The sequence below is a fragment of the Procambarus clarkii genome, chromosome 49, assembly GCF_040958095.1.
Source record: "Procambarus clarkii isolate CNS0578487 chromosome 49, FALCON_Pclarkii_2.0, whole genome shotgun sequence".
NCBI lineage: Eukaryota > Metazoa > Arthropoda > Malacostraca > Decapoda > Cambaridae > Procambarus > Procambarus clarkii.
Window position 1 is genome coordinate 12,955,644 of NC_091198.1, and position 27,783 is coordinate 12,983,426.

The 27,783-nt window shown below is 50.1% G+C and overlaps 1 protein-coding gene across 3 annotated transcripts in view; it reads right to left on the minus strand.

Moving 5' to 3' along the window:
* Positions 1–599: 599 nt before the first annotated feature.
* LOC123763236 (methionine adenosyltransferase 2 subunit beta) overlaps positions 600–27,783 on the minus strand; it is an 86,046-nt gene continuing 58,862 nt past the window's right edge. For all 3 annotated transcript variants that reach the window (XM_045750334.2, XM_045750332.2, XM_045750335.2), the window contains exons 5-6: positions 13,172–13,362; positions 600–1,621 (exon numbers count right to left, since the gene is read on the minus strand). In XM_045750334.2, the coding sequence (XP_045606290.1) occupies positions 1,379–1,621; positions 13,172–13,362 (434 nt within the window). In that variant the 3' untranslated portion in view covers positions 600–1,378. The remainder of the gene's footprint in view (positions 1,622–13,171; positions 13,363–27,783) is intronic.

The following is a 27,783-nucleotide window of genomic DNA, read 5'->3' on the forward strand; positions in this document are numbered from 1 at the left end:
GCTCTCGCACCCACAAAACTAACACCACACGCAAAGCACAGTGCAGTAGCGACACCGGAGCCAGAGCACACGACCATCGCCTATAGCATCAGCCTCAAGAACTGAGGTGTGGGTAGCCGGCGCGGGGGGGTCTGGGGCTCCCCCTTCCCCCTCCCGGGGAGGGGGGAGCTGCGCAGACAGCGGCGCGGCAGTGTGTGACGTCACACTAGTTTGCTTGTTTTGGGTTGGGGAGTTCTATCCACTAGTTCGGTTTTAGGTAGCAATTTTAACCAGAATAGGGGTTTGTTTTGGGGCGCTTACCTTTCTGGGTGCCTGTTCCGGTCGATGGCAGACATAGAATGCTTCCACTAACACGGGGGCTTCTATAGGCCATTGCTCCCCTTGCCTCTCTGAGGGGGCCCGGTTCTGGCCGTGGTCCCCGGTAGGCCTAAGAACTCCATACACATGACTGATGCCAAAGTCTGACATTAGCATATCAGCCTGGGATAGCTCCGGGGAGCCGACAGGGCTCCCCCCAGAAAAGAGTGGTATTTGGTATAAAATGTATTTTTAAGTTAATATTTTTGGGGGTGTGGAATGGATTAATTCAATTTATAATATTTCTTTTGGGAAAATTCGTTTAAGTTACAAATTTTTGAGTTATGACCTGTCTCTGGCAACTGGATTAAACTCGTAAGTGGAGGTACCACTGTAATTTATTCACAGAACACCTGTATAATACACCATTTTATAATAGCAATTTATTCATGTTTACAAACCATGTTAATCATATATCTAAATAATCATTATATTTCAAAAAAACTGAAATTGCTTTTACTTAAATTATCTACTATTTTATGGATAAGGAGAAATTTCACTTGTGAACCACCCCATTGCTTACATGAAATGAAAACAGTTAAGTAAAATAGAAAATAGGCAAAATAGTTCAAGTTGGAGAGGAATGTGGGAGGGATGCTGGACTCCCCTAACTTATCAGAGCCACAAATGTATCTTGTAAGATAAGTGCAGTGGGATGTTGCATTTATCAGGGCCACAAAGGCACAGTCTCTTGCAAGGATGTGTCAAGGAATGCTGCACTCTCCTGAACTTATCACGTGGCCATGAATGTATCTTGCAAGGAAGGTGAGGAGGAATACTGCACTCTCTTGAAATTATCAGGACCACAAATGTATCTTGAATCTCCAGCATATTGATTTTATTCCTAACATTGGCTATGTTCTTTAAATGCTAATGAAAGACTTGTTTTTAGTAAACTAACATAATATAAATGTTATAAAATAGTGGGTGAAAGGAAAGTCGTAGTATGATTGAATATTTGTGTATGGCAATATGCATGAAGGAAATTTATAACTTTCTTCAGTCGATACCATAAATGTCATTACAACCAAGGAGATAAACATTCTTTAATTCCATCTTCAAATCTGGTGTGATGAGATATTCCTAAATCAACCAAGCGGGATACATCCATTTCAGGGTCATAGGGCCTGAGTTCTCCAGGAGTGTAACTTGGTGTAATGTGGTCATGGGGAAGAGAGAACACCTCCGACATAATCAATACCATTTCGTACTTCGTTAACTTTTCTCTTCCACTCCACTGAAAAATTCCATTGACTGTTTCTCCCTGAAAAAACAAGCAAACATTTTTAGGCAAAATAGAAGTGACATAAGAAAGTTATATACGAATAAAAAATCAAGCTTGCAACAAAATAAATTAACTGTACTGTACAAATTTAAGAAATATAAGCTACAAGGAATAATTAATGGATCTGGGCATGCCTAAATTGGGAGACAGAAAAACCCAGTGTTGAATTAAATGAAACGCCGGAGAAGAGCATGAAGCTCCCCAACCCGACCCCCAGAAGCCAAAGCCAACAAAAACAAGGCTTTCCCAAAGTAATCACGAATCGAAGGGGTCATGACAAACCGAGGAGAAGAAAGAAAGGAAAGAACTCGGTCCAAAGACCACAACGGCTCGGGCAGTGCATGAGTAGGCTGGAAGTGAAAAATGCACGAGAGAGCTGGCGGAATGGAATGGAGGTGACATCCACCCTGAACGCAAGCTGCAGCGGCTCCGCCAATGCCGCACAATAAAAAGTGACAGTATTCATCCTGAGACACCATTCCAGAAAAAGTCCAGAGAAAAAGGACAAACCCAACCTGTTCGACACTGACAAAACCTTACGAAGGGAAAGGAAATGGCATAGAGACTGCCTTGAAACTTCATACATTCGCCAAGATGAAGACCGCAGGTGGGACATCATCAAAGAAGCCACCTGATCACCATACAAATGGTGATACACCCGCGTCAGAAAAACCAGACATGAAGAGCGAAAGAGTAAATCGAACCTGAGAGGTACCCTACCGGCCTGACCTGCTGAAAGAGGTGGAGCCGGAGAAAAAACTCTATGGTTCGGACACCGAGCAAGCAGTGCCTGAAACCAAGGTTGGGCCAGCTATCATGGGTCCAAGAGAATCACTCTTTTCCGATAGGATTCCAGCCAAGCCAGAACCTGGAGCAACAACTAGACCGGGAAAAAGAGGTACAGGAACCCCCCACCACGACTACTCCTGCCGAAAAGAGTCCACCGCAAGGGCCTCATAGTCGGGGAATGACACCACGTATAACGGGAGATGCCAAGATCACGCTGACGCTAAGAGGTCTGCCTCTGGATGCCCGTACGTGCGACAAAGTCAAAGGAAGGAAGTGGTGTTGATCGTCCACTTCGAGGAAAGAGGAATGAAGCATAACAGGCCATTGCCAGGATGTTGGACACTCCCTGAATATGAATGGTGTGGAGAGCTGAACCCTGAGAACTCAGTAGATGAGCCACTCAAAGTGACCAGCTCCAAAGAGCCATGGACCAAAGAGACTCGCTTCCCCCCCCCCCCTACCTTCTTGGTTGAGACAATGAACCACCGGGTAGCAGTTCAAATGGGGCCGGATCACAGAGTCCCGAGGAAGCCGAATGGGGAGCAGTCTGAATGGAGCCATATCACAGAACCCTAAGGAATCCGAATCTGCCGCAGCGCCTGCCACACAGCAGTCAACTACCGCTCCGTGCTGTGAGCCTGAAGGAAAGATGGTTCCCAATGTTCCTGGCTGACCTGGTGATCGCTGGTCACAAAGCCCCGAGAGAGAGACAAGGCATCCGTGAACACATCGAGCGAGAGAAGGGGAAGGTGCCATGGCACCGAACCCCGAAAAACCCAAAGAGGAAGCTGGTGAGACAGCAACCAACGCAAGGACACCAGGGAACAAACTCAACGATCGCGAAAGCGGTGAAAGAGGCCGCTCCGAAGATACCAGAACAGCCTCCAAAGCCAAACCCTGCCCGGCGGATAAACCAGCAGAGCAAAGTTTAGGCTCCAGCACAGCTGCTCAAGCAATTGCTGAGAGACCCAGGTCCCCCTCAAAAACAGCTGAAGGCGAGATTGCAATTGGAGCAAGGCCATAGTAGGGAGAGAAACAGACGCAATCCGAGAATACCACACGAGGCCCAGCCAATTCCGTACCTGGGATGGAACCAACTGGGACTTCCACCAATTTACCAGGAACCCAAACCCAGCAGGCTGGGAAAGAACTAGATCCCTGACTTTTATGACCCAGCGTAACCAGTTCAGACTGGATATGCTGATGTCATACCTTTAAGTGTCAAGCTACCTCTATTACAAAGTAATTCATTCTACAGTATTTGACATATCATTATATAAATGTATATTCTAGTTTATTGTATGGTATTTTGCTGCATTATTATCATATTTCTTGATGTGTTGTGTGTGAATTTTGTAACTGCTAGTTTCGTCGGCCTGTGTAATTACCTAAGTGTAGTTACAGGATGAGAGCTACGCTCGTGGTGTCCCGTCTTCCCAGCACTCTTTGTCATATAACGCTTTGAAACTACTGACGGTCTTGGCCTCCACCACCTTCTCACTTAACTTGTTCCAACCGTCTACCACTCTATTTGCGAAGGTGAATTTTCTTATATTTCTTCGGCATCTGTGTTTAGCTAGTTTAAATCTATGACCTCTTGTTCTTGAAGTGCCAGGTCTCAGGAAATCTTCCCTGTCGATTTTATCAATTCCTGTTACTATTTTGTATGTAGTGATCATATCACCTCTTTTTCTTCTGTCTTCTAGTTTTGGCATGTTTAATGCTTCCAACCTCTCCTCGTAGCTCTTGCCCTTCAGTTCTGGGAGCCACTTCGTAGCATGTCTTTGCACCTTTTCCAGTTTGTTGATGTGCTTCTTAAGATATGGGCACCACACAACAACTGCATATTCTAGCTTTGGCCTAACAAAAGTCATGAACAATTTCTTTAGTATATCGCCATCCATGTATTTAAATGCAATTCTGAAGTTAGAAAGCATCGCATAGGCTCCTTGCACAATATTCTTTATGTGGTCCTCAGGTGATAGTTTTCTATCTAGAACCACCCCTAGATCTCTTTCTTTATCAGAATTCTTTAAAGATTTCTCACATAATATATAGGTTGTCTATGGTTCTCTATGTCTATGGGTCTATGTTCTCCTATTCCACATTCCATAACATGACATTTATTAACATTAAATTCCATTTGCCAGGTGGTGCTCCATATACTTATTTTGTCCAGGTCTTCTTGAAGGGCATGACAATCATCTAAATTTCTTATCCTTCCTATTATCTTAGCATCATCAGCAAACATGTTCATATAATTCTGTATACCAACTGGTAGATCATTTATGTACACAATAAACATCACTGGTGCAAGAACTGAACCCTGTGGTACTCCACTTGTGACATTTCTCCATTCCGATACATTGCCTCTGATTACTGCCCTCATTTTTCTATCAGTCAGAAAATTTTTCATCCATGATAGAAGCTTACCTGTCACCCCTCCAATATTTTCCAGTTTCCAGAACAACCTCTTATGTGGAACTCTGTCGAAAGCCTTTTTTAGGTCCAGATAGATGCAGTCAACCCAACCATCTCTTTCCTGTAATATCTCTGTGGCTTGATCATAGAAACTGAGTAAATTCGATACACAGGATCTTCCAGATCGAAAACCATACTGTCTGTCTGATATTATATCATTTCTCTCCAGGTGTTCTACCCATTTAGTTTTGATTAGTTTTTCCAATACTTTCACTATTGCACTTGTCAATGATACAGGTCTATAATTGAGGGGGTCTTCCCTGCTGCCACTTTTGTAGATTGGAACTATGTTAGCCTGTTTCCACACATCTGCTACGATTCCTGTACACAGGGATGCCTGAAAGATCAGGTGAAGTGGAATGCTGAGCTCAGATGCACATTCTCTCAGAACCTATGGTGAAACGCCATCTGGGCCAGCTGCTTTGTTCTTACCGAGCTCCTTTAGCATATTTTCCACTTCATCTCTAGACACCTCTATCCGCTCTATGTTGTTCTCTGGAATTCTTATTGTGTCAGGTTCTCTGAAGATTTCATTTTGTACAAACACACTTTGGAACTTTTCATTTCATGTTTCACACATTTCCTTTTCATCTTCTGTGAATCTATTTCCCATTTTCAACCTCTGAATATTATCCTTTACCTGCAATTTGTTGTTTATGAATTTATAGAATAGACCTGGTTCTGTTTTACATTTGTCTGCAATCCCTTTTTCAAAATTTCTTTCTGCCTCTCTCCTCACTGCCGTGTAGTTGTTTCTCGCATCTTTGTATCGCTGGTATGTTTGGGGGTTCGGCCTCTTCCTGTATTGATTCCATTTTTGTGTCTTTTGGTCTCTAGCCCTCTCGCAATTTCTATTGAACCAATCCTGTTTCCTAGTTCTGCATCTCTGTTTTGGTATAAATTTTTTTGTGCCTTTATCATATATTTCACAAAACTTGACATACATCTCATTCACTTCCTTGCCTAGCATCAAGTCTGTCCAATTATACTCACTAAAAAAAGAAGAGAGGTGAGAAGGTTATGGAGGCTAAATCTGTCAGTAGTTTCAAAGCATTATATAACAAAGAGTGCTGGGAAGACGGGACACCACGAGCATAGCTCTCATCTTGTAACTACACTTAGGTAATTACACCGCCCAAAACAAAATAACCTGCCCCTGCGCCTGAGGTCCGAGATGCACACCCATCATCCGGGGAGGGTGGCAGCAAGGTGTAGATAATGAAAATTAGTAATGGCGAGACCGGAAGGAGAGACGATATCAATACAAAATAATGCGAAAACAGAACAGAAAGAAGAAAAGGAGTATGGAGGAGGACCAACAAGTCTGAGAAAGGACTGGAGGGAAGCCTTCACCGGAAGTCAACAGAAGTTCATATAATATTGGAAGTATCGAAGAGTTTCGCGAACCCTCGAGAATCGTAAGAAGCAAGCACAAATGTACGGAGGCACATATGGGCCCAATGGCACCTTTGACAAAGGGTCATGCAGGGATCCCGATACGAAGTGAACATGATCACGACATGGAGAAAAGCACATGTCCAAAAAAAAAAGGTAAGAATTCGGTGAAAAGCACCGACAGGAATGACGGAACCTACGGAAACGAAGGGACACGAAGGGACACCCGGGGGAGGGGTAGACCTGAAACCAACACGGACACGGGGGGGGGTAGGAAAACCCCACGCTGAGGAACTGGAAGCCTCGCTCCAAGGGCACAAAATCCCAAGCAGGGCAAATGGGGCCAAGACCCCCCAGGCAACTCCTCCCCAACCCAGAGAACCTCCACGGCAGGACCTGGGGCTGAGCCATCCCCCCAAAGCCCTGGCCTCGCAAGAAAAGGCTGGGGCAGCCGTAAAAACACTAAGGAAGGGAGCCCACTGGTCAGACCCTTATGCTACGGCTAGAGGAACAGGCTTGAATGCCCCACCACCACCCTGGAAGAGGACACCCCCCGAGACCGCCCGAGTCTCAACACCAACTAAACCCTGCCCAAACTCCGAAACCCGTCGACGGTTCAGAGCCGAAAGCAAGGGGGAAGGAAAGTATGCACAACATAAGAGGAAGGACTAGGAGGAGCGGACGGAACCAGAGCCGAAGCGACTCCCATCCAAAGTCCAGACCCCTATAACCAAAACGGGGCAGTTTCAGGGCATCCGGGGCTGCAACCAAGCGCGCTGCAGCAACTGAACTGAGCATGCAACACAGCAGCTGCCTACACCCACATATGTTGAGTAGCACTGAGTGAACAGGAGCACATACAGACAGCAATGTCGCATGACTCAGGGTCAAAAGAATCACTGACCCAACAGGCAGCATGGCGGAGGCACAACTAGTGAATGTCGCCACCGAGACAAGGGGACAAAGCAACCTACAAACTCGCAAGAAGGAGAGGGGACTCAAGGGTCACATCCACCAGACCACAGAGCCCCAGTGGGGTTTCCCAGGGCCCTTACCCATTTTAACACGCTAAGGGAAGCTGAGGCAGGGGTACTGCGAATCGGCATCTAAGTCTACCAAACGAACTTCTAAAAGCTGTACCCCTGGGACGTGTCCACTCACGGGGGCCTAGTGGGGGATACCACCAACACACAAAAAATCACACACCGACCCCAACAACAGAGAGGGGAAGACAAGGCAGACCCCCCCCCCCCCCCACCTGGCAGGCAGGAACAAACAAAAGAAAAAGCCCGCAAGAGGACAACGTACCCAGGCGGAACAGAGCTGGCCGCCATAATAGGTGATAACTAGCTGTGCAGTACCCCGTGCCCCTACCAGTGACAAAAACTACCTCCTACCCAGAGACAAACAAGGGCAACAAAACCCCCAGCTGACCCCAAGGGCAGCCAAGTACCGAGCAGTAAAAGACACAGCAGAGGTAGATCCCAAGGAGAATTGCGGAAGGAGGCCCCAAACCCCAAGGGCAGTACTTACAGGGAACCTAGCGAAGGGAACACTAGGCACAAGCAGCCCAAGTACAGTGGAATATTACTCCTGGCTCACATACTACCCAGAGAGACAGCCTACGTCACAAGGCACAGAACTGAAACAAAAACAAAGCCAGAGGCACACAGCTTATCCAGAATCACATCAGCCAAGAAATGAACATTGGATCACCGGCACGGAGGGTCTGATCTCTAGATGATAAACATCTCCGCATCCAGCACCCGGCCGAAGGACGCCAGACCACAGAAACTCACCTGTCGAACGGAGGCACAAACGTGACACGACCCACCAGTGCCCAGAAGATCCTGGGAGCACCGCCAGGCAAAGAAGCCAGAGCTGGACACGCAGGAGAGCAGGGTAGAAAAGAGAAAGGAGGCCCACACCCCTGACACAGGGAAAACCTCGGCGTCCTCCCACAGCTGTAATCCAGGACACCCCCGGAGCGACGGGGCACATACCGGAGAAGAGAGAAGAGCGAGAGGCGAAGCCCCCGAGAAAAAAGGGCGCAAAACACCAGCACTGAAACACACTGCCCAGACCAAAACAAACTCCCACGGCGCATGCGCAGGACACGCTGGCCGAACTGCACACCCGCTCTGCAGGAAGGCGCCAACCAGGACTACTGCACAAGAAAAGTACCCAAACAGAACGCAACCCAAGGGAGGTTACCTTACCTTGAGGTTACCTTGAGGTGCTTCCGGGGCTTAGCGTCCCCGCGGCCCGGTCGTCGACCAGGCCTCCTGGTTGCCGGACTGATCAACCAGGCTGTTGGACGCGGCTGCTCGCAGCCTGACGTACGAGTCACAGCCTGGTTGATCAGGTATCCTTTGGAGGTGCTTATCCAGTTCTCTCTTGAACACTGTGAGGGGTCGGCCAGTTATGCCCCTTATGTGTAGTGGAAGCGTGTTGAACAGTCTCGGGCCTACTAGGCGGGGCTTGTGGTTACGCGGAGTGGGTTTTTTCCTCCCCCCCTCGCCGTACGAATTTTTGGGCGTCGGCCCCTCCCCGGGCTCGGTTCCTTGTTCTTTGAGGCAGTTAGTTCTGTCCTGTAGGTGGGTGCTCTTCTGTTGCTCCCCCCTTTTTTTGGGGGGACGGGGTGTCTTCATCATATTTCCCCGTTCTTGGGGTTCTACGTGACTTTTGGTCTCGAGTGCGACTGTGCCTTTGTGTGCCTTCGGGACTGGTGTTTGCTTCTGTGTTCTCAAGGGTTCGGGAAGGTTTTCGCTACTTCCCGTATTATTGGAACGTCTGTCGGCTCCTAGTCCAGGTCGCTGTATTTGGCTACTTGTAGCCCAGTTGGGCTACTCGTGGCTCGGTTGGGTTCCCATTGGGCTCCTTGTCTTCGCTTTGTTGGCTGCTATGTTGTCGCTGCTTCCTCTTTTGGCTCCTATCTCGTGTGATGGGTTGTTTTTTCTAATTAGCGGTTCCCTTTTTTAGGTCCGGGAGAAAAAAAAAAACGCGGGGTCCTACAGGGCCAAGGCCCCCCAAGTCACCCCCTCCCCAGCCCTGGGAACCCACACGCCAGGCCCCGGGGCTGAGCCGTCCCCCCAAAGCCCCGGCCGTACCAGAAAACCGGGGCAGCCGCGAAAATACTAAGGAAGGGAGCCCACTGGCAGACTCTTACAACACAGCTGGAGGAACAGGCTCAAATGCCCCTGTCACTACCCCGGCAAGGGAATTCCCCGAGACCGCCCGAGTCTCAAAACCATCGAACCCCGCCCCGAACCTACAGATGGTAAGGAACCGGATGTAGGCAGGAAGGGGGGATCCAGGGGAAAGACAAGGGGGCGTGGAAGGAACCGAAGCAACCAACACCCCCAAGTCCCAACACGAACCAAAACGGGGCAGCCCCGGGGCTCCCTGGGAGCAAACAAACGAGAGCGTTGCCACCACCAAGGCTCAACGTGCAACGCCCCTGCTGCCTGCACCCACTTAGTCAGCACAACTGGGTAACCGAGCCACAACGAGCAACATAACTCGCAGGACTCCGGGTCGAAGGTGTCACCGACCCTACAGGCAGCAGACGGAGGCAAAACAGAGAGTCACCTTGAGACAAGGGGTGAGAGTAATCCTCAAACTCGCTGGAAGCGAGGGGGGGATTCCGGGAGTCACATCCATCGGACCCTGCGCGTCCCCAGGGGTTTCCCAGGGTCCCGAGCGTTTACTATAAGAGGATTCGCACTCGGGTAATCTCAGGCAGGGTATTGCTAACCGGCGCCCAAAGCTACCAAACAACTTTCTAAGAACTGATCCCCCGGGACGTGTACACTCACGGGAACCTAGCAGGGGGAACCACCAGAATAATACTCAGAACACAAGGGACACAATGGGCAAGAACGAAAGCAGACCCCCCACTAGGTAGATGAACAAAAATTAAAAATAAAACCACGCAAGAGGACAGCGTACCCAAGCGGAACAGAGCCGGCCGCCATGATTGGTGAAAACAAGCTGCACAGTACCCTGCGCCCCACCAGTGCAAAACTGCCCTTACCCTAAGGCGAACAAGGGAGACAAAACACCCGAGCACACAAAGAGCGGCCGAAAACCAAGCAGTAAACGGACTAGCAGGGGCAGAATCCAAGGAACTTGTGGAAGGTGGCCCCAAGCCCCAAGGGCAGTACTTACAGGGCACCTTGGGAAGGGAACCCTAGGCGCATGCAGCCCGAGTACTGGAGACTCACACCCGGCTCACACACCACCTAGAAGACAGACACCACATTCTAGGTACAGTGCTGAAACAACTATTAGAGCCGGAGTACACAACCGGTGCCTATAGCATCAGCCGAAGAACTGATGGGTAGATAGTCAGCGTGAAAGGTCTGGGGCGCCCCTTTTCCACTCCCAAGGTGGGGGGAGCTGCCCAGACAGCGGCGCGGTGACGTGTGACGTCATAAAAGTTTGCTTGTTTACTGTTGGGGAATCCTATCCACAAGTTCGGCTTTTGGAAGCAATTTTTACCAGAATAGGGGTTTGTTTTGGAATGCTTACTTTTCTGGATGCTTGATCCGGTCGATGGCAGACATAGAATGCTTCCAACCACACGGGGGTTTCTATATACCATTGCTCCCCTTCCCTCTCTGAGGGGGCCAGATTCTGGCTGTGGTCCCCGGTAGGCCCTAGAACTCCATACACATGACTGATGCCAAAGTCTGACATTAGCATATCAGCCTGGTAAAGCTCCAAGGAGCCGACAGGGCTCCACCCAGAGAGGACATTATGAGTGCTAAAGTGACAAAAGGCGTATCAATAATCACGAAACGTAGAACACAAACACTTGAGGACGTTGAACAGTTGTTATTAATTTGGATACACAGCAAGGAGTTAGCGGGCAATAGAGCTTCAGAGGCAAATTTTATTAGTGAAAAAGCAAGAAAATCGTATGAAGATCTTATAAAGAAAACCCCTGGATCGAGTGATGCAGAAGTGAAAGAGTTTAAGGCGAGCAGGGGATGGTTTGAGAAATTTAGAAAACGTGGCATTCATAGTGTTGTGAGGCATGGGGAGGGTGCCAGCTCAGATAAACCAGCAGCTGAAAGATTTATTGGCGAATTTAAAGATTTTGTGCAGAGTGAGGCATACCTACTACAAAAAGTGTTTAATTGTGATAAGACAGGGCTATTCTGGAAAAGACTGCCGAAGAAAACATACATTACCAAGGAGGAGAAGTCATTGCCCGGACACAAGCCTATAAAAGATTGGTTTACTCTTGTGTTGTGTGGTAATGCGAGTGGCGATTTGAAAATTAATCCCTTGCTTGTGTATCATTCCAAAAATCCAAGGGTTTTCAACAAATATAATGTGCAGAAAAACAAAATGTGTGTGATGTGGAAGGCTAATGCTAAGGCATGGGTAGCTAGACAATTTTTTACGGAGTGGGTGAATGAGGTGGTGTGCCCTGCCATCAAAAAATATTTGCAGGAGAACAGTTTGCCACTCAAGGCCCTGCTTCTCCTCGACAATGCTCCTGCCCATTCGCCAGGCTTGGAGGATTCATTGATGGAGGAATTTAGTTTTGTTACAATAAAGTTTCTTCCTCCCAACACCACTCCTCTACTTTAGCCTATGGACCAGATAATCATTGCCAATTTTAAGAAACTTTATGAAAGGGCACTTTTCCAGAGATGTCGAAGTGACGGATGCCACACAACTCTTTAAGAGTTCTTGAAAAAACATTTTAAACAACCCTCCGACCGGTGGGAGGGAGGGTTGCCAGGGAGCCTCCGGGGCTCACCCAAAAAATGGTGTTTCATTACATTCAATGCTGGTTTTCTGTGGGGAGCCCCTACGGCTCCCTGGAGCTTCATACTTTAGTGCTTTAAAACTCGTAGACAAAGTCTGGTAAGAAGTGACTGTAAGAACCCCGATCTCTGACTGGAGAAAACTGTGGCCTGAATGTGTTGCAGAATGAGACTTTGAGGGGTTTGAACCTGAGCCTGAAGTGCCTCTTGTTGAGGAAATTGTTTCTCTAGGCTAGCAATTGGGCTTGGAGTTGGATGGTGCTGATGTGGAGGAGTTGGTGGAAGAACACAACGAAGAACTGACCACCAAAGAACTTCAAGTCCTTCAAAAGGAGCAGCAACAAGAGGTAGCTGAGGAAATTTCTTCAGGGGAGGAGGTGCCAGCAGAGAATGTCCCTTCCTCAACAATTAAGAAAATGTGTGCAACATGGGAAGAACTGCAAACTTTTGCTGAAAAGACTCACCCAAATCAAGCTGCAGTAGGCCGTTGCCTTAACTTTTTCAATGACACTGTGATGCATCACTACAGACAAATGTTAAAACGAAGGGAAAAACAAGTGCCTCTTGAAAATTTTTTAGTGAGACAATCAAGCAGTGAACCACAACCAGGTCCTAGTGGTATGCAGGCAAAACATAGGAGAGAGAGAGTACCCCAGAGAAATCATCACTGCCTGATGTTATCATGGAAGGGGACTCTCCTTCTAAACAGTAACACCTCTCATCATCGCCCCCTCATCACCATCTTCCATACGCCATCAAGAGTCCTCCATAAAGATAAGATAAACATATGTACTGTATTGTAGTTAGAGAAAAAAATTGTATTCAGTATAAAATGTATTTGTAAGTTAATATTTTGGAGGGTGGGGAACGGGTTAATTCCATTCCTTTTATTCTTAAGGGAAAAATCACTTGGACTTACGATATTTCGACTTACGATTCGTCTCTGGGAACAGATTACCATCGTAAATCGAGGCCCCACTGTAGCATCAGTGCAATAATAGTTTTATATGTGAAAGCAATGTTGTTAGTCTGAGTCTGTCTTATTACAGTGCTGACCCCTTAAAGTGGAATGATTATTTACCTTCAAACTGAGAGAGATCATATCCAGTATTATGCCTGCTACATCTCTGACATGGGCTGGGCATCGCTTATCATAGTGGGACACTGTCTTGGGCTCACTATTCTTCAGGGCACTTAGCAAGCAAGTGATGGCACTCTCATCAACTCTCTCAACTGGACCATAGAGAACTGGTACACGCAAAATACATGCATCTGAAAATGTTTAACAAAATCATTCAATTTATATGGCATTGAATGACACTAAAATATTAATCATACAAAAAAAAGAAAATTTAAGTATTGCCACTGTTCACCAACCTTTTCAAATGCAATCATTTATTTGTCACAGTACAAGGTAACATTTGACGTACTGTACATATTTTACCAGGAATGATCCCTGGCCAAAAAACCAGCGCTGAATGTAATAAAACGCCATTTTCTGGGTGAGCCCCGGAGACTCCGTGGAGCTTATCGGGTTAATGTATGTAATATTAGACCAGGACATTAGCTAAGGAGTCTAGACCTACCAGGGACCAGCACCAGAACCTGGCCCCTTCAGAGAGGTTTCAGGGAGCAATGGCCCTGGAAAACCCCCTTGTGGTTGGGGTTTTCCTTATCTGCCATCGACCGGGGTTAGGCAACCAGAAAGGTAGGCATAACAAAACAAACCCCACATGGTAAAAAATTAAAACAAAAACTGAATAGAGAGGTAGAAACTCCCTACAATCCCAAGGAAACAAGCAAACAAGCAAATATCACACTTTACTGCCGCACCGATCGTCCGCGCAGCCCTCCCTGCCCCGAGAGGGGGAGGGGGGAGCCCCGGACCTACCGCGCTGGCTGCCAAGCTTCAGTTCGGAAGCTAAGCTTTAACCAAAGCGAGAAAAACGCCGACTGGTGGGAGGGAGGGTTGCCAGGGAGCCTCCGGGGCTCACCCAGAAAATGGCGTTTCATTACATTCAACGCTGGTTTCCTGTGGGGAGCCCCTATGGCTCCCTGGAGCTTCATACCCAAAGAGCAAGAAAAGAAAGGGCTTACCCGGGAGGCGGCTGCCACAAACTCCGCAACGCGAAGCTGAGACAACAGGCTGCAACCTGAGACCCAAGGCAACAAGAACGCACAAGAGCAGACGCGCATGAGCGGCCAAGAACCTTTGCGACCCTCAAATCCCTGCACCTGAAATGAGCCTTAGACATCACCAACACAGCAGCAAAAGCTGCAAACGTCCAAACAGCACGGGCGCAAGGACAGACCGCAGGCTGGAAGACTGAAAAACTCTGCGGACGACCTGGGACACCCGAGCCCTGAAACAGGGAATGAGGGGAACTGGATCAACCCAAAGCGCATCCCCAGACACGGTATGCAGGAAACGGCAAAAAAGCACAATTGGATAACACAGGACACACCCCCGGCCAAGCCAATCAAGCATCAATAACCCAAGAACCCCTCCGGAGAGCAGCCGTCTTGACCGTCGCCAGGACGGAGAAAGGCTGCAAACGTACAAATCTACCACCAGTACCAAAGAGCAGAAACCTGAACCGAAGGGGTAACCACAAACTGAGGAGAAGATAAGAAGGCACCCTGATCCAGGACCAGGACGGCTCAGGCGATGCATGAGCAGGCCGGAGGTGAAACAAAGCACGAGAAAGCGTACGAAACGGGGCAGATGTGACGTCGACCCCAAACGCAAGCCGGGGCGGCTCCACCAGCGCCGCACAAAACAAAGCAACAGTAAGAAACATCAAATAACTGTAGTCCTGAAAACCCAAGAAAGGGCAAGACAATCTGATGCGAAGGAGAAGACAACCTATGAAGAGCAAGAAAAAGTACATAGAAACATCAGGAACGTCATACAGACGCCGAGACGAAGCTCGCAGGTGGGACACCATCAACAAAGCCACCTGATCACCACAGAGATGGTGATAGCCGCGTCAAAAAACCAGACGCGAAGAGCCGAGGAGAAGGCTGAACCAGTCACGTACTGGACCGATCCGACCTGCCGAAAGAGGCGGAGCCGTGGGAAAACGTTCCGGGTTCGGACACCTATCAAGCAGCGTCTGAAAATAAAGCTGGGTCGGCCACCAAGGAACCATAAGGATTACTCTCGTGGGAATGGGCTCCAAGTGAGCCAGAACCCGAAGCAACAGCTGGACCGGGAGAAGAGGAACAGGTACCCCCCACCTCGACCAGTCCTGCCGAAAGGCATCCACTGTGAATGCCTCGCAGGCGGGTAAGGGCGCCACATAAAATGGGCGAAGCCCAGACCACGCCGACTCGAAGACGTCCATGGCCAGGAGTCCATATGTCCGACAGAGCCAACGAAACGAGTCGGCGAAGACTGGCCAATCCGCGAACAGCGGAATGAACTGAGACAGCTGTCCGCCAGGACGCAGGACACACCCCGGACATGAACCTCACAGTTAGCCAAACCCCGAGAATCCAGCAAACAAGCCACTCTAAGGAACCAACCCCAAAGGTCAACACCTAAGAGAAACCCTGTGGTTCCGGCAAAGAACTGCCAGAGAACAGTTCAAATGGAGCTCAATGGTAGAGCACGGAGTGACCCCAAACCCTCCGAAGCGCAAACCAGACAGCCACGAACTCCCGAACCGTGCTGTGAGCCCGACGGACGGACAGACCCCACCATCCCCAGCCGACCTGGTGAGCACTGGTCACAAAACCCCAGCCGGGAGATGACCCGTCCGTGAACACATCGAGCGAAGGCTTGGGGAGGTGCCATGACACGGAACCCCGAAAACCCCAAAGAGGAAGCTGGTGACGCAGCACCAACACAAGATCCCCGGAGGAACGAACCCAACGATTGCAAGAGGCGGAAGGGGAGTCTCCGAAGGAACCAAACAGACACCGAAGCCAAACCCGACCCCATGGGCAGACCAGCATGTCCAAGTTCAGACTCCCGCACAACTGCTCGAGCAACCGCTGAGCAACCCGGGACCCCCTTATGAACAGCCGAAGGCCGGACCACAGCCGCAGCAACACTTCTGGAGGGAAAGACAAGAAGCAGCCCAAGAGCCCTAAACAAGGCCCAGCCAGGTCCGAACCCGGGACGGAAACAGATGGAATGGCCTCCAGATCACCAGGAAACCAAACCCGGCGATCTGGAAAGAACCACACCCCTGGCGAGCAAACAAGCGGACCGACTGGGAGCTCACACCAGCCAGTCGTCGAGGTAGGCCAGACACCGAATCCCAAGCAGACTCAGACAGGGTACCAAAATCCGGTAAAGATGCAAAAATACACCAAGTGCCAATTACAAAATAGGGAAGGCAACAAAAGTGGCAAGCCTGAAGCCCCACCACCAACTGTGCCAGTCCCGGAAAACTGGAGAGGAACATGCCAAGAATTGACCCGGAGGTCCTGGGCCACCATCCAGGCACCTGGCCCCAACAGAAGCCGGACAGGAGACAACAGTCCTCCGATGAGGGCATAGAATCCAGGGCGCAGACTGAAGAAGTTCAGAAGAACCGCAGATTCGACAGGCCCATGTCTGCAAAGAACAGACGGGAACCCCAGAAGGATGGGGCGGAATGACCACGTCCAACACACCCACTAAGATGACATAACAAAGCGCAGGGCAAGAAGCCCACCCCGTCAGCCCTGAACCCCCAAAAGGGGGAGAAGCCATCTACCGCCGCCATCAGAGGCCGGAAGACAACCAAAAGTGCACACTAACTGCGGGACCATGCGAGTCAACAGAGCAAGCGGCTCCTCCAGCGGCCCGTCAACAGAGAAGGGAACAGAGCCCCTTCCAAAAGAAAGAGTATACATGCACATATATACATGTGTATGTATACTTGTATATACATATTATGTATATACACATACACATACACACAAGGTATGTTACACACTGGTATGAGGTATGAGGTGAATAAAGAACTAGAAAAGTATAAAGAAGAAATAAAAGCGACATATGCTCAAGTTGTAAAAGAGAAAGAGTCTATCAAAGAAGTGTGTTCGGAAGTCAAAACCAGAAATGACCAACAAGAATCAGAAATTAGGCAAGCAATTAGGAAAGAACTGGTTACCAACAGTAAACTGGTATAAAACACTGCAGATAGAACTAAGTCCATAATCATTTTTGGATGTTTAGAGAAGGAAATTTCATCTAGGGTGGACCGAGCAGCAGAAGAGATGAAAATCATAGAGAAAATAGTAGGTTTAGGAGAAGGCTCAAAGGAAAATGTCAGTGATTTTAGAAGAATAGGAAAATATGAGAAAGAAAAGAACCGCCCCTTAAGGGTGACGTTTAATGGAGTGAAAAACATGATGGAAGTGCTAAGGAATGCCAGGAAACTGCAGAGTGATGAGGTTGGCAAACTTTGGTCAATAAGACAAGACCTCTCCAAGGAAGACAGAGAAAAGCTGAAAATGAACCTAATTGAGGCAAAACGTCTAAATGGGGATAGAAATGAAGAAGACAGAAATTCTTTTTTTTTACAAAGTGACAGGGACTGGAAAGCTTGTGAAATGGTACATAAAAACAAAGCAACAAGATCAGTAGTGGAAGGGGGAGTAAAGAGCAAAGGAAAAGGGAACATGTTCCTGAAAATTGTATATACCAACATAGATGGAGTGAGGTCAAAAACTTTGGAGTTGCAAGATATAATCCAGCTTAGGGTCCCAGATATTGTTGCATTATCAGAGACGAAACTTGAAGGAAATATAATAAATGAAGTCATATTCCCAAGAGGCTATTCAGTTTGGAGACGTGACAGGAAAACTAGGAAGGGAGGAGGAGTGGCTGTACTGGTGAAAAAACACCTGAAGGTAAAAGAGTTAATATTTGAAAACCCTCGAGATATTGACATAATGGCATTGCAGGTCTGGAATCAGGATAAGCTGATAATTGTAAATGTCTACAGCCCACCAGCAAGCAACACATGGACAAAGGAAGAACTGGATGACAAATGAGAGGGCCTCATAATGGTCATGAGAGATATTATTGTACAAGCAGATAAAGATAAATCACGACTGTTGATACTGGGGGACTTCAACTTTAGAGCAATAGGCTGGGAGGCCTATGAAGCAAGAACGGAGGACTTTTGGACATGCAGATTTGTGAACCTCATTCTGGAGACATTCTTGTATCAACACATAAAGCAGGCCACAAGAATGAGGGAAGGAGATGTACCGTCAGTACTGGATCTAATATTCACCAGGAAAGAAGAAGAGATATTTGACATCCAGTACCTTCCTCCCTTGGGAAAGAGTGATCACGTCCTGTTAGACATTGATTATGCTTTAAGATATCATCTAGAAGAAAATGGGGACATTGAAACAGTTGATAAACTCGATTTAAGGAGAGGCAACTATGGGGAACTTCAAATTTTTTTTAATGAGTGTAATTGGACAGAATTGTTGCTAGGCAGGGAAGTAAATGAAATGTATGCCAAATTTTTAAAAATATACAAGGAAGGCACACAAACATTCATACCAAAACAGAGGTGCAGGGCCAGAAAACAGGATTGGTTCGACAGAAATTGTGAGAGGGCAAGAGACCAAAAGACACAAAAATGGAATCAGTATAGGAAGAGGCCAAACCCCCAAACATACCAGCGATACAAAGATGCGAGAAACAACTATACAGCAGTAAGGAGAGAGGCAGAAAGAAATTTTAAAAAAGGGATAGCGATAAATGTAAAACAGAACCGGGCCTATTCTACAAATTCATAAACAACAAATTGCAGGTAAAGGATAATATCCAGAGGTTGAAAATGGGAAACAGATTCAAGGAAATGTGTGAAACATTAAATGAAAAGTTCCAAAGTGTGTTTGTACAAAATGAAATCTTCAGAGAACCAGACACAATAAGAATTCCAGAGAACAACATAGAGCAGATAGAGGTGTCTAGAGATGAAGTGGAAAATATGCTAAAGGAGCCCGGTAAGAAGCTGGCCCAGCTTCCCCCCCCTCCCCTCCCCCCAGAACTGCTAGCAGGCATCCCCCACAGCCCCGGGAACCAGCAACAGAGGCCCCGGGGCAGAGCCGTCCTCCAAGCCCTCCGCCCTTAAAGAAAAGTTAGAGTCCATGGAAAGGCAGTAAGAAAGGGCCACTGGTAAGAAAGACCCAGAAGCCTTGGCAGGAGGAACAGGCTCGAAAACCTCCGTCCCCAACCCGAAAAGGGCAGCCCCCAAAAACCGCCCAAGTCTCGGCCCCAACTAAACCCCGCCCCGACCCCAAAACCCGTAGACTCTTCTTGAGGTTATCTTGAGATGATTTCGGGGCTTTAGTGTCCCCGCGGCCCGGTCCTCGACCAGGCCTCCACATGACGGAGGTAAAAGTGGCGACTGTCACCCGGAGACAAGGGCACAGCAACCAACGATCCCGTACAAGACGGATTGGAACCCGGAAGAAACATTCAATGGTCCACCGAGCCCAAACAGGGGTTTCCAGGGCCCGTAGGCTGACTGCAACGGGAAGCCCGGGCAAGGTGTTGCTAACCGGTTAAGAAACCCAAAAATAACAAGAGGGTAGAGGATAGCACTGAAAACCCGTGGCGTGTACAATCACGGGGGCCTAGCAGAGGGCCACCAAACACTACCAGTGGAACTATAGCCACACTAGGCAGACCCCCACCAGGAAAATGAAAATAAAAACAAAAGAAAAACCCCGCAAAAGTACACTGTCTCCAGAGGCAACAGGAACCGGTCGCCGCTTTGTTGGCAGGTCACACAACACCTTGATGCCCTAACCAGCACAATACCAATCCCTACCCAGGGCCAAACAAGGGGCCCCAAGCCCCAGCTGGCCCCAAGAGCAAGGCAAATGCAGAGCAGCAAGAACCTCAACTAAATGGTTCCCGAACGCCCCAGGGAAGATAACCCTGTCACACAAGGGCAGTACTCACAGGGTGCTTAGGGAAGGAAGCCCCTAAGCGCATGCAGCCCCGGCACTGATGAAGTACTCCTGGCCACCGCACAACACAACACACGGCACTGAACGCCACACAAGACAAACACCGCCTAGGAAACTGAGGCCAGAGAAGCGCCTGTCTCGGTTGACATTAGCTTATGAACTGATGCTAGGCAGCCGGAGCGGTAGGTCCGGGGCTCCCCCCTCCCCCTCTCGAGGCGGGGAGGGCTGCATGGACGATCGGCGCAGCAGCAGAGTGTGATATTTGCTTGTTTCCTTGGGATTGTAGGGAGTTTCTACCTCTCTGTTCATTTTTTTTGTTTTAGTTTTTTACCATGTTGGGTTTGTTTTGTTATGCCTACCTGTCTGGGTGCCTAACCCCGGTCGATGACAGATAAGGAAAACCCCAACCACAAAGGGGTTTTCCAGGGCCATTGCTGCCTGAAACCTCTCGGAAAGGGCCAGGTTCTGGCGCTGGTCCCTGATAGGTCTGAACTCCTTAGTTACTGTCCCGGTCTAATGTAACATACATTAGCCCAATAAGCTCCAGGGAGCCGTAGGGGCTCCCCATGATCGCCATAGAGATGGTGATACACGCGCATCAAAAGAGCAGACGTGAAGAGCCGAGGAGAAGGCCGAACCAGTCATGTACAGGACCGGTCCGACCTGGCAAGAGAGACGGAGCCGCAGGAAACGCCTCGGGTTCGGACACCTATCAAGCAGCATCTGAAAATAAAACTGGGCCGGCCACCAAGGGACGAGGACTACTCTCCTTGGGAAGGACTCCAACTGAGCCAGAACCCGAAGCAACAGCTGGACTGGGAGAGGAAGAGCAGGTAACTTCACCTCGACCAGTCCTGCCGAAAGGCATCCACCGCGAACGCCTCGCAGGCGGGTAGGGGCGCCACATAGAATGTGAGACGCCGAAACCACACCGACGAGAAGATGTCCATGTCCCCAGGAGTCCATACATCCGGCAGAGCCAACGAAACGAATCGGCAACGACTGGCCAATCCGTGAACAGAGGAATGAACCGAGGCCATCCGCCAGGACATAGGACACTCCCCAGACATGAAACGCATGGAGAGCCAAACCCCGAGAATCCAGCAGACGAGCCACTCTAAGGGACCAATCCCAAAGGGTAAGGACCGAAGAGAACCCCTGTGGTTCTGCCAATGAACCACTGGAGAACAGTCCGAATAGAGCCAGATGGTGGAGCCCTGAGTGACCCGAACCCTCTGAAGGGTTCCAGACAGACAGCCACAAACTCCCGAACCGTGCAGTGAGCCCGACAGAAGGATGGACCCCACCATTCTCGGCCGGCCTGGTGAGCACTGATCACAAAGTCCCAGCTGATCACACATCGCACAAAAGCTTGGGGAGGCACCAAGGCACGGAACCCCGAAAACCCCAAAGAGGAAGCTGGCGATGCAACATCAACACAAGGTCCCCAGAGGACAAACCCAACGATCACCAGAGAGGCGGAAGGGGATTCCCCGAAAAAACCAAAACAGACGCCGAATCCAAACCTGACCCAGCTGATAGACCAGCACAACAAAGTTCAGACTCCCGCACAACCGCTCGAGCAACTGCCGAGTGACCCGGGACCCCCTCAGGAACAGCTGAAGGTGCGATCGCAGCCGCAGCAATGCCTGTGGAGGGAGAGACAAAGAAGCGGTCCAACAGTCCTAAACAAGACCCAGCCAGGTCCGAACCCAGGATGGAACCAGATGAAACGGCCTCCAGTTCATCAGGAACCCAAACCCGGTGATTTGGAAAGAATCACACCCCTGGTGAGCAGACAAGTGGACCAACTGGGAGCCCACACCAGCCAGTCGTTGAGGTGGGCCAGAAAACCAAATCCCGAGCAGACACAGACAGGCCACCAAGATCCGGTAAAGATGCATCAATCCACTAAGTGCCCATTACAAACTAGGGAAGGCAACAAAAGCAGCAAGCCTAAAGCCCCACTATCAACTGTGCCAGTCCCGGAATCCTGGTGAGGAACGTGCCAAAAAGTGACCCGGAGGTCCAAGGACACCAACCAGGCACCCGGACCCAACAGAAGCCGGACCGGAGACAACAGTCTTCCGAAAAGGGCAAAGAATCCAGGGCGCAGACTGAACAAGTCCAGAAGAACCGCAGATCTGCAAAGTCCCATGTCTGCATTAGAACAGGCGGGAACCACATCGAAATGCACCCACCAAAATGACATGACAAAGCGCAGGGGAAGAAGCCCACTCCGCCAGCCCCGAACCCCCCAAAGGGGAAGAGGCCGCCCACACCACCAGAGGCCGAAAGACAACCAAAAAACACCCACGAACTGTGGGACCAAGCGAGAGCCAACAGAGTAAGCTGCCCCCCAACCCCCAGCGCCACGTCAACAGCGAAAGAACAAAACCCCTTCCGAAAGAGGTTTGCAATACTTGTCTGTAGTGAGGCATCACACTGTCATTAAAAAGATCAATGCAAAGGCCTACTACAGCTTTATCTGGGTGATTCTTTTCAGCAAAACTTTGCAGTCCTTCCCATACTGCTCACATTTTCTTAATTAATGAGGAAGGGACATTCTCTCCTGCTGCCTCCTCCTCCTCCTCCTTCCTTGAAGATTTGTTGTACTGCCTAGCTAGTTCAACAACACGAGTACCATTTTCATGTTTACGAATGATCTCTTGTTTTTCCTCTATGGTCATTCTTTCATGTATTTTCATATGTAGAACCTTACTACTGACTTTCTTAGGACCCATAGCGTGATATATAATAATCAGTTTTAAGTTCAAAAAGCAAAAAACCAGCGTTGAATGTAATGAAACGCCATTTCCTGGGTAAGCCCCGGAGGCTCCCTGGAGCTTATCGGGCTAATGTATGTTATATTAGACCGGGACATTAGCTAAGGAGTTCAGACCTACCAGGGACCAGTGCCAGAACCTGGCCCCTTCAGAGAGGTTTCAGGGAGCAATGGCCCTGGAAAACCCCTTTGTGGTTGGGGTTTTCCTTATCTGCCATCGACCGGGGTCAGGCACCCAGAAAGGTAGGCATAACAAAACAAACCCCACATGGTAAAAAACTAAAACAAAAAACTGAACAGAGAGGTAGAAACTCCCTACAATCACAAGGAAACAGGCAAACAAGCAAACATCACACTTTACTGCCGCGCCGATCGTCCGCGCAGCCCTCCCTGCCCCAAGACGGGGAGGGGGGAGCCCTGGACCTACCACGCTGGCTGCTAAGCTTCAACCAACGCGAAAAAAACGCTGACCGGTGGGAGGGAGGGTTGCCAGGGAGCCTCCGGGGCTCACCCAGAAAATGGCGTTTCATTACATTCAATGCTGGTTTTCTGTGGGGAGCCCCTACGGCTCCCTGGAGCTTCATACCCAAAGAGAAGGAAAAGAAAGGGCCAACCCGGGAGGCGGCCGCCACAAACTCTGCAACACAAAGCCGAGACAACAGGTCGCAAACCGCGACCCAAGGCAACAAGAACGCACAGGAGCAGACGCGCACAAAGAATGGGTGGCCAAGAACCTGTGCGACCCTCAAATCCCTGCGCCTGAAATGAGCCCTAGACGTCGCCAACCCAGCAGCAAAAGCTGCAAACGTCTAAACAGCACGGGCACAAAGACAGTCTGCAGGCTGGAAGAATGAAAAACTCTGCAGACGACCTAGGAGACCCGAGCCCGGAAAACAGAGAACGAGGGGAACCGGATCAACCACAGCGCATCCCCAGACACGGTACGCAGGCAACGGCAAAATCACAACCGGACAACACAGGACGCACCCCCGGCCAAACCAATCAAGCATCAATAACCCAAGAACCCCTCCGGAAAGCAGCCGTCTCGACCGTCGCCAGGACGGAGAAAGGCTGCACACGTACAAATCTTCCACCAGCACCAAAGAGCAGAAACCTGAACCGAAGGGGCTACCACAAACTGAGAAGATAAGAAGGCACCCTGATGAAGGACCAGGACGACTCAGGCGACGTATGAGCAGGCCGGAGGTGAAACAAAACACGAGAAAGTGTACGAAACGTCATACTGTCGCCAAGACGAAGCTCGCAGGTGGGACACCGTCAACAAAGCCACCTGAACACCACAGAGATGGTGATACCCGCGTCAAAATACCAGACGCGAAGAGCCGAGGAGAAGGCCAAACCAGTCACGTACAGGACCGATTCGACCTGCCGAAAGAGGCGGAGCCGTGGGAAAACGCCCCGGGTTCGAACACCTATCAAGCAACGTCTGAAAATAAGGCTGGGCCGGCCACCAAGGAACCATAAGGACTGCTCTCGTGGGAATGGGCTGCAACTGAGCCAGAACCCAAAGCAACAGCTGGACCGGGAGAAGAGGAACAGGTACCCCCACCTCGACCAGTCCTGCCGAAAAGCATCCACCGTGAATGCCTCGCAGGTGGGAAAGGGCGCCACATAAAATGGGCAACGCCCAGACCACGCCAACTCGAAGACGTCCACGGCCAGGAGTCCATACGTTCGACAGAGCCAACAAAACGAGTCGGCGACGACTAACCAATCTGTGAAGAAAGGAATGAACTGGGACAGCTGTCCGCCAGGATGCAGAACACACATCGGACATGAACCTCATGGTTAGCCAAAACCCCTGTGGTTCTGGCAAGAACCACCAGAGAACAGTCGGAACAGAGCTGAATGGTAGAGCACCAAGTGACCCAAACCCTCCGAAGCGCAAACCAGACAGCCCCGAACTCCCGAACCATGCTGTAAGCCCGACGGACGGACAGACTCCACCAACCTCAGCCGACCTGGTGAGCACCGGTCACAAAGCCCCAGCCGAGAGATGACCCATCCGTGAACACACCGAGTGAAGGCCCGGGGAGGTGCCAAGGCACGGAACCCCGAAAACCTCAAAGAGGAAGCTGGTGACGCAGCACCAACACAAGATCCCCGGAGGAACGAACCCAACGAATGCAAGAGGCGGAAGGGGAGTCTCCGAAGGAACCAAACAGATGCCGAAGCCAAACCCGACTCAGCGGGCAGACCAGCACGTCGAAGTTCAGACTCCTGCACAACTGCTCAAGCAACCGCTGAGCAACCCGGGACCCCCTCATGTACAGCCGAAGGCGGGACCACAGCCGCAGTAACACTTCTGGAGGGAAAGACAACGAGTGGCCCAATAGCCCTAAACAAGGCCCAGGTTCGAACCCGGGACGGAAACGGATGGAATGGCCTCCAGATCACCAGGAAACCAAACCCGGCGATCTGGAAAGAACCACACCCCTGGAAATCAGTCAAGTGGACTGACTGGGAACCCACACCAGCCAGTCGTCGAGGTAGGCCAAACACCGAATCTCAGACTCGGACAGGGCACCAAGATCCGGTGAAGATGCAAAAAAAAATATATACCAAGTGCCCATTACAAAATAGGGAAGGCATCAAAAGCAGCAAGCCTGAAGCCCCACCACCAACTGTGCCAGTCCCAGAAAACTGGAGAGGAATGTGTCAAGAAGTGATTTGGAGGTCCAGGGCCACCGTCTAGGCACCCGGCCCCAACAGAAGCCAGACAAGAGACAACAGTCCCCCGAGGAGGGCATAGAATCCAGGGTGCAGACTGAAGAAGTCCAGAAGAACTGCAGATGCGAAAGGCCCATGACTGCAAGGAGCAGACAGGAACCCCAGAAGGATGGGGTGGATGAACCACATCCAACGCACCCACCAAGATGACATGACGAAATGCAGGGGAAGAAACCCACCCCGCCAGCTCTGGACCCCCACCCCCCAAAGGGGGAGAAGCCGTCTACCGACGCCACCAGAGGCCGGAAGACAACTAAAAGCGCCCACCAACAGCGGGACCATGCGAGAGTCAACAGAGCAAGCTGCTCCCCCAGCGCCCCGTCAACAGAGTAGGGAACAGAACCCCTTCCGAAAGAAAAGTACACATACATATACACATACATATACATATACACAAACATACAAGATATGTTACACACACGTGTGTAAACCCATGTGCATACACACACAGAGTACACATGCACATGCGTACACACACACATTGTGTTTAGGAAGTGATGTGGTGGAGGCTGACTCCATACACAGTTTCAAGTGAAGATATGATAAAGCCCAATGGGCTCAGGAATCTGTACACCTGGTGAATGACGGTTGAGAGGTGGAACCAAAGAGCCAGAGCTCAACTCCCGCAAACACAACTAGGTGAGTACATACATTGCAAAAGAAAAGTACCAGTCGCTGACCAGTGGGCAGAGAGCACCATGCCGGCCAGGCAAAGAAGGCACAAAACTGCATCAAAAGGCCCACCTCGACAGCAAAACCTCAAAATCCCAGCACGACCACAACATGTGCTAAGACCCAAAAAGATCAGTCTGCAAGCCAGGAAGACCCCGGAACCCCAGAAGGCAGAACCAGGTCACACAAGGAAACAAAGCCCCCTGAACCCACAAAGGGGGCCCCAAGAGGAAGAAACCTCCGGAACGAAACCAAAGAACCCAAAGGAACCCAGAATCGAACCAGGGGGAGCCCAAACCACCACATTTGCCGGCGGAAAACACCACAAAAGGCAAAGCACAGCCCCCAGACAGAACCCCCTGGGAAAACGGTCATAACAGACCGAAAACCGAGGGACAAGGTGTGGGAGCAAGCATACCAGCCAGGGGACACTGAGTCTAAACCCAAAGGCACAGACCCAAAACAGACAAAATGAAAAACCTGGTGTAAAATCAACACCCAAACGTTCCCAGAGGAACAGGCAACGGGCAGAAAACACCAGAAAAGCAAAGAAACGACAACAAGAGAATAAAACCCCCTGAAAAAAGGTGAAAACTCACCCCAGAAGCTCGCTCGCACACCCAATCGCATGTACACAAACCGCAACGCTGCCCTGGTGGCCACACCAGGAAACCGGCAGACGAAAATGGCCGCCAGCAGGGGCTGTGGCCGACGCTAAAAATACAAAAACACGCCAGCAAAAGTGGAAAGCAAGCAGACTGGATGGGCAAAAAATGCCGCCCAACAGCAGAAAACCCAGGCAGGGGCAAACCGCCCCAGAACTGCTAGCAGGCATCCCCCCACAGCCCCGGGAACCAACAACAGAGGCCCCGGGGCAGAGCCGTCCTCCAAGCCCTCCGCCCTTAAAGAAAAGCAAGAGTCCATGGGAAAGGTAGCAAGAAAGGGCCGCTGGTAAGACCCAGAAGCCTTGGCAGGAGGAACCGGCTCGAAAAACCTCCGTCCCCCAACCCGAACAGGGCAGCCCCTGAAAACCGCCCGAGTCTCGGCCCCAACTAAACCCCGCCCCGACCCCGAAACCCACAGACAGACTGGAGCCGGGAACAGGGAGGGGAAAGGGGCGAACAGCACCTAACCAAACGGGGTGGCCTCGGGGCATCCGAGTGGGAAACCAACCTAGCATGTTGCAGCAACCTAACCTAGCTTGCAACACGGATGCCGCCTGTACTCTGAACAGTAATAACATCAGGAGAGTACTGGAGAACAAGCAGAGAAACTCTCGCAAGACTCTGGGTCAAGGTGTCAGTGACCCAACAGGCAGCATGACGGAGGTAAAAGTGGCGACTGTCACCCAGAGACAAGGGCACAGCAACCAACGATCCCGTACAAGACGGGTTGGAACCCGGAAGACACATTCAATGGTCCCCCGAGCCCAGACAGGGGTTTCCAAGGCCTGTATGGGGTAACAACTACATTAAGCCCGGGCAAGGTGTTGCTAACCGGTTAAGAAACCCAAACATAACAAGAGGGTAGAGGATAGCACTGAAAAC